The sequence below is a fragment of the Erythrolamprus reginae genome, chromosome 1 (assembly GCF_031021105.1).
Source record: "Erythrolamprus reginae isolate rEryReg1 chromosome 1, rEryReg1.hap1, whole genome shotgun sequence".
NCBI lineage: Eukaryota > Metazoa > Chordata > Lepidosauria > Squamata > Dipsadidae > Erythrolamprus > Erythrolamprus reginae.
In genome coordinates, this window is record NC_091950.1 from 204,109,804 (window position 1) to 204,123,606 (window position 13,803).

Below are 13,803 nucleotides of genomic sequence, written 5' to 3' on the forward strand. Positions count from 1 at the left end.
CTGGACAGCATAAGATATGGAATCAAACCACATATTTGAGAAAGCTTTAAGTCTAATTTGACCAGAGTATAGCTGAAGAATGTAGGTCAATTTCTTAGCTGCTGTGATATGCCATATCAAAGAACCAACATCACAGATTTAACTTCCTAATGTTTAGCTATGGACATTCTAGTTGCATTCAATAAAAGTATCAGTTTTTTTAAAAAATGTATTGATGTTAGACCCTGAAAATATATTTGTCAAAGCAAATTGTAGACACAAGTTAATTCTTTGATTTCTAGTTTTATCAATAACCCAAAATACCCCAGACTATAAGAAAAAATCAGACACAATTGCTACAAGTGAAAATAAGTTCCATTTTCTTTACAGCCATTGAAAAAAACTTTTCTGCATGTTGCTTTAAAAATAATCACACATCATCTGTATATCATCTATTTAATAGTTTAAGCTAATTTTCTTTGAGTTGAAATGTTTTTCCCCAAGTCATTTTCAAACAAACTAGAACTGAAGTATTTTTTCTGGGACAATATTATATAATTTAGATAACTCTTTAGATTAATCTGAATGAGTCAATAACTCTGCTTCAAAGTTTGTCTATGGTCTGTTGCTTGAGTGTTGTTGAATTAAGAAGAAAGGATCTAAACTGTAATTGAAATAGCTGAGCACATTCTGAACTAATCACTTCTAATTTAATAGATCAAAGTCTTCAGTCTATATATTTTCTGACTGAACTTGGTATATAACATGTAGTACTAGACAGAATTTAGGACAGCTTAAAATAGAAGTATGGGTAACAAAAGGTTGCTACTATTTTTACTGACTGCATTCAGATTTTAAAATTAGCACTCCAAAAAAGATTGTAAAAGGCTCAAAATTGTTTAAAAGTACAGTATCTGGTAGGAATCAGCAATTTTGAGCATCCTGTGGTATTCTTCAGTGACTTCAATTTCAAGTTAGATTTTTATTTTCAGTTCTGCTAATAATCATTTTATTTATTTATTTATTTATTTTTGTAACTGGAAAGCCTCATAATGAAAAGATAAATTTGGAATTCCAACTCCACCACTCTGGGGATACTGTAACAATCGTAAAATGGTCATAATTCATTTATTTTCAGTGCTACTGTAAGTTTGAATGGTCACTAAATGAACTATTGTAAGTCAACGACTACCTGTATTACTAAAATGTACAAATAAAATGAAAGAAATTTATAATGTTGCAGCTAAGTAATATTTAATTTTAACTATATTACTCTTTTAGAGCACCTGCTGTGATTGAACCCATTCTCCTAAATAGGATCCTAGCAGTTACCTAAGGAAGTTTAAGTCAGCTGAGCCTAAGAAATAAAGTGTCTGTACTTTAAATATTAAAGATAACTTCAGTATGTAACTGAATTTTACAGTATCTGGCAAAACTAAGTGCCATTTCATTCAGTGTGTAAAGCAACGGTGTAATATGAGTAATTGGGGTGTATCTTCGGTATGTCACACTCACAAACACCCTTCTCATTCATTTATTTATTCATTAAATTTATGTGCCATCCATCTTGTCAGAGATGATTTTATTTTGATTTTAATGAAACTGAAATTAATTCAGTTCAATTTAACTTCAAGCATGATTGCTTTCCTCAGGACAAAAATACTTCAATTTTACTGACACTAGGATGTTAACAACTATAGTGTGCTTGCAGCTAAATGGATAGGTTCCCTCATTATAAATATATAAAATACTCTAGAATCCTAGGCATATAAACATTGTTTGTCAATGGTATTACCAAAGTAACTGGCAATCTGTTTTTGTGTATTTTGGTATGGAGATATTACAGGTAGACCTAAATTTACAACAGTTCATTTAGTAACCATTCAAAGTTACAATGACAATGAAAAAAGTGACTTATGACCATTTGCAACATCCCCATGATCATGTGATTAAAATTCAGATGCTTGGCAATCGGTTCATACTTATGACCATTCCTGAATCCCAAAGTCATGTGATCACCTGTTGCCACCTTCTGATAAGCAAAGTCAATAATTAATTTATAATTCACTTAACAATCGAATTAGTAACTTATCAACTGCAGTGATTCACTTAACAAATGTCTCACTTAGCAATATAAATTTTGGATTCAATTGTCATCATAAGTTGAGGAGTACCTATATGGAAGTACCTTAATGAATGCAAGTGAAATTAAACATTTTATTCATTTAATAAATAAAGGGAAACAATAAAAATGAAGAAAAGTTCGAATGGAAAACCAGCATTTGCACAGGTTTAATAAACTAATATCCAGATTTCTATGTTTATAAATTGCACAAAGGGTAAAAAATATGAAAAAAAATGTGTTGACCTATATTGATGGTAACTATTTGTGAAAATGTTACTATTTTTAAAAATGGCATTTCAGCTTTATTTGATCTATTTGCTATATTATTTTGAACATAACATATAATTTTTATTTTGCTCCCACTTTCCTCTAGAAGACATGTGAAGTGAAACTGTCAGAGCTTTGGAAGTTTTTCCCAATCTGAATTTACATGTATTTTAAGACGTTTATTTGCAAAAATGTAATTAGGGAAATGGTTCCCATGGGTACTCTGTAGCATCAATAGCAAGCCCTTCCAGTGATGTGGCAATCTTTCAGTGAGTTTTTAAACAATGTCTTTTATGCTAGGATCCTAGAGATATCTGTTTAAAATCTCAGTTCTGACATTTAAATAGAAATGGATGACTATCATTTTGGTCTGTTGTTTCTATTTTCCAAATTATAAATTATCCTTCACCCTTCTACCACAGTTGGTAAATATAACAAAAGAACTGAAAATTTATTTTAATTTTTGTACATGTCTAGTGTTGAAATATTTTTAGGGTTACATGCTTACTTTTTCCTTAACATAGATTAAAAGCTCTTTTCTTTTACAATATACATTTTAATTTTTAAACTGCATTGTATTACCCTGAAAAATAAATGCTGTACTGAATCCGGTGTGTGTGTGTTTCCCTCCTGGTTCGGACTGGATCCCCCGAACCGACAGCAACCCGCTGGAGACATCATGATGGCGTCATGGATCCGGTTTGGTTGGTGCTGGCATCTTTTTAAAAAATGATTCCATTTTTTTTTACTGTTTGGAAGTTTTTGTTGTTTGAAAAGGACCCCTCCTGCCCACCTCCGGGTTTATACTTACCTTTATTCCTTTACTGAAACAGCTGTGTTTCAAGCTAATTATAGCTACGGAGCAAGCATGGCAGCAGAATTGCACAAGGAGATGCATGCATACTTGCTTCATTCACAAGCATGAAACATCACAATGCGAACTGGTGGTGAAGGTAAGTGGAACCCGCCCCCGGTACTGATATTAGTGGCATCAGTCCCATAAAACAGATTTCTCTTCCATGCCTAAATTTAACACATATTCATGCAGCATTGATGAAATGTTCATTAAAACATTTCTATTGCTGTGCTCCTCTTCTTTGAAGCGAATCATTCATATAATATTCATTATCAGAAAAGGGGGCTTCTGTGCACACAAGGACATCCTCAAGAGTGGTAAAATCCCCCAGGTATACCTTATTCCAAAATTACTTGTTGCAACATGAGGAGATGTAATCTATGTTTGTTTAGAAGCTTCTGAGGTGCAAATCTGGGGATTCAGTCTGAAACTGGAAGCTGAAAAGTAGCATAAAAGGGAATGGGGCAGGCACAGAATGGGAAATTAATAGCAAATATATATATATATAACATATAATATATTTATATTTATATATATATAAAAAGACCGATATAGAAGCCAACCTCCTAACATTTCAAAATTTTGACAGCCAATAAAAATATGAAACTGAGTTAGTTTTTAATTAGAACACACAACAGGTATGCCCATGGCACAGGTACAGGAAATCATTTATAGATGTTTACACAATACGTTTTGGATCCTGAATGATTTATTAAAATGTTGAGCATTCCACATATTGTAATTATATAAGATAATAAGTTAAAAATCTATCCATAAAACCAATGAACTGATAAAATACAGTTTTAACCAAAATATATTCTCTCCAATATTTACTTTACCAACCATAATCTTAAACCCAGAATTGAGGCATATTCAAAAGTAATAGTTATAGAATTTTCAATTCTGCACAGTTTTCTCCAAAAGTATATTCCAAGCTCTTTACAGTACAAAAAATAAGATGTTATACTTCTTCCTCTTTTAAAGAAAATATATCAATATATCAATATAATTATCCAAATTTTTTAAATATAGCCATTTTTAAAAATATTCTATTTTAAAAATGGCTCTCTGTTTGAGGAACCAATTTATAAATCAAACAAACATACAATATAAAAAAATGTTTTATCATTAGACAGCCTGTGCCTTGTGCATCCTGAGGTTGGGAAACATGGAAACATTAAGAAAGCAGGATATAGAGAAATATGTACAATTTTAGAATTGATGAAGACAAGACAATGTACTCTTCTCAGAATACTCATAATAACTTACAGAACAGAATGTAAAAAAACAGCATGTTAGCTACAATGACATTGCTACCAATCATAAATGCATCAGTGAAATTTTGCAGATAAACACAAAAACTTGATTTTTTTCTTGCAATAAATCTTTTATCATGTTACTTTGTTACAAAATTATCAGCTAAAGTATTTTTGTTTAAATATGTTTGTATTAGCATAGTATATGTTCAGGGTCCCATTAATTACTATGTTACAATAGTTGGTGGTAATAGTATACTGGAAGTAATATCCAGTATAACATCCCAAACACTTGGAATGTTTGAACAAAATAGTTATTTTCATATACCTGTTGAAATCATCAGAAAACAGAAATTCAATCAATACAGATGGAGAATTTTTATATTAATTTATGCAGGTAGTCCTCGACTTATGACCGCAATTGAGCCAACAACAATTTCTATTGTTAAGGAAAATTTGTGAAGTGAGTTTTGTCCCATTTTACAATCTTTCTTGCTTCAGTTGTTAAGTGAATGAATCACTGCTAGTTGATAAATTAGTCATCTTGCTGTTAGCTAAATCCAACTTCCTCACTGACTTTGTCAGGTCACAAAAGGTGATCACATGACCTCGGGACATAGCAACAGTGAACCAAGTAGCTGAATTTTGATCACATGATCACGGGGTTGCTACAAAGGTGGTAACTGTGAAAAACGGTCATAACTCACTTTTTTCAGTGCTATTCTAACTTTGAATGGTCACTAAACAAACTGTTCTAAGTAGAGAATTACCTGTATTTCAGAGTAACATATAACTTAGTATATATGCTGTTAGAAAATGTTTTAACAAACATATTAATGCAAGTTAAAATAAAATCATTTACCTTTTTAAAAATTCAAGTTGGAAATCTATTTTAAGCATGAAGTAGCAGTTTTCAGAAACTTGCTTACATATTGAAATTGCTTTAAAATGCTTTCACAAATATATTGTGAGATAAAACTAAGTAGTAATGCATTCTAAGGGCAGACTGTGTGTAGAAATATTGCTTATACACAGCAGTCCTGATGAACCATTCTGTATGATCTTAAAAATCAATTGTTCTTTTAGAAAAAGTTTAAAAAAATAAAAGAAAAAACATTTTTCAACAGCAGCTTCCTTCTAGAAAGACATCCGATACTTTTGAGAAGGTAACAAATATAGGCAGGATGATTTTGTATTTGTGATCTTAATTTAAAATACAATCACTATGTGTTAATCCAAATTTAGATTATTGATAAGGTAAAGTTACTTCTTCAAATACAATGCATACATCGTAAAACTCCATGTGCAATTTCCAAAAAACCTGGTTCTACACAATCAAAGTTAAGGGGAAATTGACAATCTTAACAAATAGCAGGAGTGCCCATTTGGTTCCACACTGCTTTGGGATGAGTTTTAACATCAATGCTGAGCTTCATGTAAAAGATAAACTTCTTTCAATGACTGACACTGGTTTTATAAGAGGAAAATAATACTCTGCTTGAGAAAAATATATAGCAAGCTGCATAACTGGGCTTTTACTGCTTAAAAATAGTTTTAACTTAATATGTAATGTGCAGAACAGTCACAAACATAGCAATATGAACCACTTCTTGACTTATTAGCTTACTGTTTGACCTCGAAATTGTTCTAATTCTGATTTATTATCTTGAAAAGCCATTCCCACTTTTTTCTCTCTTTTCTTAAAGACAATCCCAAAGCAAATACATATGATCTGAACAACATTATTTCACAGTGCAAAAAAGATTCTTGTCTCTGGTCACTTCCCATGCCTTTACTTTGGAAGAAGTCCTTACAGAGGCTCTCTGCTTTTTTTCTGGAATACCCATTGCAGCTGCAGTGTTCAAAAATGTTATTTTTTACTTCCTTGACACTGTCAATTTTTTAATATCACCTTTTTTTTTCTGAAGATACTTTTTTATGGTAGTGTTCTTTGAGTGGTGCCTGAGAACAGGTGATTTAAGAGTACAAGAATTTTTCTTAATCTTTCCTTCTATTTGCTGAGTTGTACTTCTAGGTGGTTGTTTTCTACTGCCTTTCTTAACAAGATCATGTTTGATCAAAATTAGTTCTGAAGGTTTTTTTGGAAACCCTGATTCTCTACTATTGATTTTTTTCCTCTGCCATGTTTTCTTTGGATTGTCTCTTTCTAAACAATCAGCAGTATGGGGTTTCAAGGGACATTTGACTCCTTCCCTCTTAAATGGATTGAATTGAAAGTCACCTTCCTGCTGTGATTGATGTGACTTCAATGGAGAAATAAATAAGTGTTTACAGCATTTCTCTGAACAGTTACAGACCAGGCATTCTGATTTTTCGGATGAAATAGAAGGGTCCTCTGACTTATGATGATTTGAATTCATACCATTTTCCTTAACAGGGTCAAGCAAGCGAGGTGCTGTATGGTTGTCTGGGGAATTGCAGGGCTTTGATACATGCTGGATATCAGCTTGTTTCTTCCTGTTTCCATCAAAGTTGAGGTTCCTGAATAGCTGTCGAACATGCACTGGCTTCTTTGTTTTCCCCCCAGCTATGCATTTGGGAGGTGTTTTTAAAATTCGATTCGTCAGAGGATCGTAATACTTAATAGAGGTCTGCTTGTACTTGTACCTTACAGAATCTTTGCTATCTGTGGAATTGTGACTTTTAACTTTGGGAATCTCTTCAGCCTTGTTCCTAAATTGTTTCATCTCTGGACATGAAAGGACATAGACTAGTGTCTGTGGCTGTAAAGGGGTCATGATTTTGGTATAAGATTCAGGAAGCTTAAGAGCACATAACCTAGTTTTCATGGTAGGTGTTTTCTCATTTTCTGACCATAGGAGGTTGGCCGTCTGATTTTGTACTTGACAGTCCTTCCTAATTATTTTTTGCTTTACTACCGGATAGTGTATTAAACTTGTTTGTGTGCCATGGCTAACCTTGACTACTTGGCATCTTGAGGCAAGGCGGAAAATTCTTTTTTGTGGATTCCTCAGGGGCTTTGGAACATGTATTTCTGAAGTTGCAGATAAGTTGCTGAAGTCAGGACCATCACTTAGTCCATCCGTAAATTCTGGAAGCCCTTTAGTGGGCCCAGCCTCTGTTTTGTTAGGTGCAACTGCATTGATCCTCTTATCAATCTTTTGAGCTTTTTTCCTCGGTATACGATGAGCCAAAGCCTCAGTATCAAAATGGCAGCGGAAGCGGCCTTCTCTAAAATCCCGCACAAGTTCATCAATTTTCATATCATCTTCGTACATGATCTGGGACCAGGTTTTTCCTACAAAGGAAGGAGGCACATGAGGCAGAGCTGGAAGAACTGGTTCTTCATTTTGAATTGAAATATCATTTTCTGCTTCTATTTGCTGCACAGAAACATTTTTAAAAATGGAGCTGAGTTGGGTGCCATAGTTTTCATCTTGTAGATTTACTTTAGCTTCTTTGAGAAGTTCTAGATTTTTAGCAGCTAACTTGGACAGGTTTGCTTGTGAATCAACAGCTGGGTCAAAATCAAAACTCATATCTGAACCATGCAGACTACTATGATCCAAAAGTGACAGAATATTTACACAGGAATTTGTATCTTCTTCTCTGCAAGGCAACTCTTTGGGAGGAGGTTCATAACAGTATTTCAAAACGACCTGTTCAATTATTTCATTTATAGAATTTTCAGCACTTCTGCACAAATGTTCTTTTTGTCTTGGTGATTGGGAAACTGCTTGAAAATTCAGGGAATTGCTGGTGCCCACAGGTTCTCTAGCATTCCTGAGACAGACATTAATCTGAGTTGCATCCTGAGTTTCTAAGTCATCTTGCTTTAAAAAACATTGACCTGAGATTAAAGAGTTCCCTTTATTATAGACAGGACTCTCATGTAAACGTGACACAGTTTTTGACAGGACTGGCTGTAAAGCAAAATTTCTGTTTGAATTCAAAAATCCATCTTGGTTGCATATATCTTGGGTAGCCTGTTCACGTATGTCATCTGCTTTTACTGGATAGCTAATATTTTTTGCAAGTCTTTGAGGAGCAGATGGTACCTGGCTAACAGGTAATGGATGGAGTAAAACATCCTTAGCTGTAAATGAGATTTTCTGACTGCTCTTTTCGGTCAAAAGGTTTGTTGGATTATTTATATTACTGGAAATATCCATATTTTGTTGTGAAGCTCTTAGTTTGGGTTGTTGCCCCCTTCCCAGAGTCTGGATAGGTAGAAGTTCTACAGAAGCCTCCTCCTGCTTTTCATAGCCCTGGGAAATAAGGCAGTCTGATTCAGCAGGGAATCCACTCTCAGTGTTTGGATTTTCCACCCTGCTCGTCTCTCTTTCCTTCTCTTTAACTTCAACTGAAACAGCAGCCCCATCTTTTGCAAGAAGCTGGGAGTTGAATGGCATGTCATCGTAAGTTGGTCTAGAGAAAGGGGGGGAAAACATCAATATTATAAGTTATTGAACATTAAAGCAGAATGAGCAACTAAGGGATGAAAAGCCAGGAGAGTTAATAAAACTTTAATGCTCCTGTTACAGTAGGATGACTAGCAGTACAGCTGCAAATCAAACTGGCTTATAAACCACTCAGAAACTTACAAGTTTGATCTCTGAATTTCATGGATTTGTATGTTGTTTAAATCCCACTGCTATATAATGATGAAGCATGAAAGAGAACTTTCAAGATTCTGTATCATTGGGGAGACAACACCATGATCTCCATAATTATTCTTTGTGTCTAATATTTCAGTTCACAGTAATTAATATATTCTGAGATACAAGAATCAGTTCATGTCTGGGTCCACATAAGATACCAAATCATAAACTAACCAGATTAGTTGAAATGGCATTACAGAAATCTGCAAATTAATTAACTATCTTTTAAGCCAACATAGCTTGAAAAACTAACCTTAGCTAGGTTGATTTTTAAAGAAAATCAGAATAAGCAAAATGTATGACGAGAATAATTTATACTCAATATTGCTATATACACAAAAATAAAAAAAATTACTTCCACTAGAAATTCAGACAAATCTACAAATATCTAAGTAATAAAAATATTAAAGTTTATTTTAATTAACATGAGTTAAACAGGATTATTCTGGATTGTGGGATTATTTTGATGCTACTAGTCTCTCTCTTTATCCTTCTCATAAACAGTAATTTTAAAAATTGATCAGCCAAAAGTTATATGTAGCCCTCGACTTAACAAGAATTGGGGTTTCTGTCATTAAATAATAGTCAAAAAATGCAAGCACATTGCTTAGCAACAGCAATCCCTATACTCCCAGTTGCCGTCATTAATTAAATACCAGTTATTAGATGAGGCAATTTCCTGCCGACTTCCCACAATCAGTGGAGCAGCCAGTAGGAAGTTTCAAATTCTTGTCTTCCAGGAGGTAATGAGATACTGAAGGGGCGGGGGGTGTTAGAGGGGAAGGAGGGTGTGTAGATGACAGACTTGAGGAGGATGCATCACAGGTACACCATAGAGAGGGTGCACAAGGGGGTGGGGAGTGTGTGCAAGAGGCCTAGTGCAGGCAAGTGAAGTGTGCAAGCAAATGTGCACAAGTTGGTAAGCGTGTGCAAGGGTGCATGAGGGTTTGATGTCTTCATTATTTCAATATTTCCATATTTCCATATTTCAAAGTTTATGCTTTAAGTTTTAATTTTGCATTTTACAATGTTTTCATCTTTTCAGAGAGCACTTTTCCTTAATGGTATTAATATTATCAAACAACTTCAAATCAATGATGCTTTGTCCAAATATAAGTCCATTTATAAATCCAATCTAAAGTTAATAGAAACAATTTTTTGTAAAAATAAGATCTTTTGCCACGTAGTATATCCATAATTCTGCAGGTTTCTTTTCTTCAAATAATACTGTCCTTTTTTATTCCTTTCTTTGAATAATACTGTTAATATTAATGTTAATTTTGTCTTTCAAATTCCAACTCCATAGACCTTCTCCGACTGTATCACCAATTGTAAATATCACAACTAGAAAGAAACCCGTATATGATGGATTATTCTGTTAAACGTTCTTATAAAATCTCTCTGCTGGGCTCTTCTGTTAAAATCTAATTCTTTTCTATGCAGTAGCTCCTCAGATCAAAGATGGTGAATTGTATTCAAAACTGACCCGTCATTTCCTTAAATAAGCAGGGAAATAATTTCGATAAAATGCAAAAACAATAGTCCAATAGAAACCAAATCGGCTCAGATCCAAATTCCCTATTTTTAGCAGCCTTTAAAGCTCTTCAAAAAAAAGAAGAGAAGAAATTAGGCATTACGCTGAATTAAAGCTGTATGCCTTCATTCTCGAGCAGCCGCTGCGACCTATTTCTGGCTTTTCCACTTCCGATCGCAACAAATTCTCCAACAGTTCTTTTTAAGTTGTTTTAGCACTCCAAACTCACCAGTACACTGCTTAAGATTTCTTCACCTCGCCAATGCTTAATATTTATTCTCCTCCCAGATGTTACCGCTCTTCTTCTATCTCTTGCATTGCGTTGTCGTCCATGGCTAGCATCGACGCAGGCATTGCAGCCTCGCCGACTTCACGCCACTGCCGGCGCGAGACCAGGTTGGTTCGCCTGGCGGGGGTTTGCCGACCCCCAGCCAGGCCCCCAATAGCGTCCCCTACGTCACTTCCCCTTCAGGGAGGATTGGGCCCGGTTCAGCAGAACTGAGACCCCCAGATGGTGGGAATTTGGGACTATCCTCAGGAGAGCGAGGGCAGTCCCATGTTGCCATGGCCATTGACCCCAGTTAAAACTAATAGTTAATAGGCTGTTAAAGAAATATGATTTCATTATAATGGTTTGTATTAGCCGGCTTTATATTTGTAGTTATGAGATATGTTTATTGTGTTTCTTATTGTATTGTTTTGTTTTTCTTTTGTATTTGTCTGTTTTTGTTGATATCTGTATATAATTTCTGTTTTTAAAGGAAAACTCAATAAAATATTTTTAAAATAAAAAAAAGAATCTTACTCACATCACAGAAGAAAACCCAATATCTTCTTCCCCACTCATCTACCTTCTCTAATCGAAGACTCAAGAGCTTAGTTTGGTCATTCAGCAAGTGCTGCTCCTACCTCTCCCTCCATATAGCATTCTTCCCCATTTAAAAAATAATAATTTTGCAATAATAGTGTAGACCTAACCAGGCTTGGAATCTATTTATTTCAGTGGTCATAATATTGTTAAACAATACATCCAATTTATGAGTTGCTGCAAAATAGAACTTACAATTTCCCTTGAAGGAAACCTATGAAATTTATATCAGGCTTATTTCTTGCTATGATTAGAATCACTTATCAAATGAATCAGGGTTAGGGTACTCTGCTATATATAGAAAGCTAAAACTATTATCACAATGGCCATTATCTGAATATCATGCTAAGCAGTTCACTTTTAGTGAGATATGAACCAGCTTAGCCTCTTCCTGAAAGAGGAAGTCCCCTCCTGAAGTTTAGTGCATTCATTTACATTTTTATTAATGGAATTAGGAACTATTATACATGGTCACATAAAACAAGCCAGCTTTAGAAATGAAACAGCTTGAAATTAACTTTATTTTAAACTACAGTTTCATTCCTGTTAAATAAAAATGGAAGGAAATGGAGGAAGGAAAATTGTGTATAACCAGTAGGTTAAGAGCTGGGGTGGTGCAGCAGGTAGAGTGCTGTACTGCAGGCCACTGTAGCTGACTGTAGATCTGTAGGTCAGCAGTTCAAATCCCATCACCGGTTCAAGGTTGACTCAGCTTTCCATCCTTCCGAGATGGGTAAAATGAGGACACGGATTGTGGGAGCAATATGCTGGCTCTGTTAAAAAGTGCTATTGCTAACATTTTGTAAGCCACCCTGAGTCTAAGGAGAAGGGCAGCATAAAAATCAATCAATCAATCATCAAACAAACAAGCAAACAAACAAATATTGCACCAAACCTTGGTTGACTATGTCTCTACTAATTTAAAGTAGATGTCAATCTATTGTTTACAATTCTTCCAAAAGTTGCTATGAAATTTTAATTTTGAATATGACCAAGGGGAAAAAATTATATGGAGGGAATTGTAATACGTAATGTATTTAATTTAACATTTGTCCTGGCACCACTTAGTTTTTGCAATGCAATTGCTAGCACATCTCTTAAGTGAAATCAATTATTGACACATGGCACTCAATATATAACTTCACACTATACATCTTTTCTGATGTTTCTATTACTATTAATTTAGAAAATAGTTCAGAATATTGATTATACTGTACACTCAAAAAAAATAAAGGGAACACAACACAATATAACTCCAAGTAAATCAAACTTCTGTGAAATCAAACAATCCACTTAGGAAGCAACTCTGATTGACAATCAATTTCACATGCTGTTGTGCACATTCAACATTGTACAGAACAAAGTATTCAATGAGAATATTTCATTCATTCAGATCTAGGATATGTTATTTGAGTGTTCCCTTTATTTTTTGAGCAGTATATATGATAAACTTCAAATTCAATGTAGTTCCAGAACAAAAACACTAAATCGCAAAACATATCACTATATTAATTGAACTAAGTCTTAACTATCACATCAGAATTCCATATTTGCAGCTGCAAATGTCTTAATTCATAATTTTATTTTAGATCAAATTTTATTCCTTTCTCTTTCTTGTGTTTTTCACTTTTTATTTTAGTTTTCATATATTCATGGGCTGAAACAGATATGTAAATGCTCAAATCCCAGCTGATTTTGCTTGGAGTAAATAGCAAATATTGAAAATATTCCCTCTGAGCCTGTAAAGAATGTGCCTACAATAAAGTGTTGGCTTAGCAACTAAAGCATCTCTGGTTGAAAGTGTCTGAGTAATGATTCCTCCAAGTGAGAGTAATGGCTTTGCTCTAAACATCAACACCATGTGATATTTAAATGAGTTCCTGACAAGTTTCAAATTTATTGCAATGGGAACACCCAAAAATAATTTTTGAGATGTCCATGTGACAGTAGACTTTTTCTCCGCTCAGTCATATATTCTGAATATTTGAAATGCCACCCAGGTTTCAACAGCATCACCAACAAACAGTGCTCTTTCTGGATTGCTTTTTAAGAATATGAATGCAGGTGCTGATATATTGATAATAACTTTCGCATGACCAATCTAATTTTAAATACTTTCGATAAGACCTTTTATTAATTGTCCAGTTGTTGTGTAAATTGTTCAAACACAACATTCTTTTCAATCTCATAGGAAAGATCTAATTTATAACCATTTGCTTTCTAACACAAAATGGCCATTAGAATAGCAATTTGTAACTGGCAGGAAGTCACAAGT

At 34.2% G+C, this 13,803-nt stretch overlaps 1 protein-coding gene across 1 annotated transcript in view; it reads right to left on the reverse strand.

Annotated features, from left to right (window-relative positions):
• Window positions 1–3,828: 3,828 nt before the first annotated feature.
• Window positions 3,829–13,803, reverse strand: part of ZDBF2 (zinc finger DBF-type containing 2) — a 32,818-nt gene continuing 22,843 nt past the window's right edge. Inside the window, exon 6 of the mRNA XM_070731985.1 lies at window positions 3,829–8,893. Within this exon, the coding sequence (XP_070588086.1) occupies window positions 6,361–8,893 (2,533 nt within the window). The 3' untranslated portion in view covers window positions 3,829–6,360. The remainder of the gene's footprint in view (window positions 8,894–13,803) is intronic.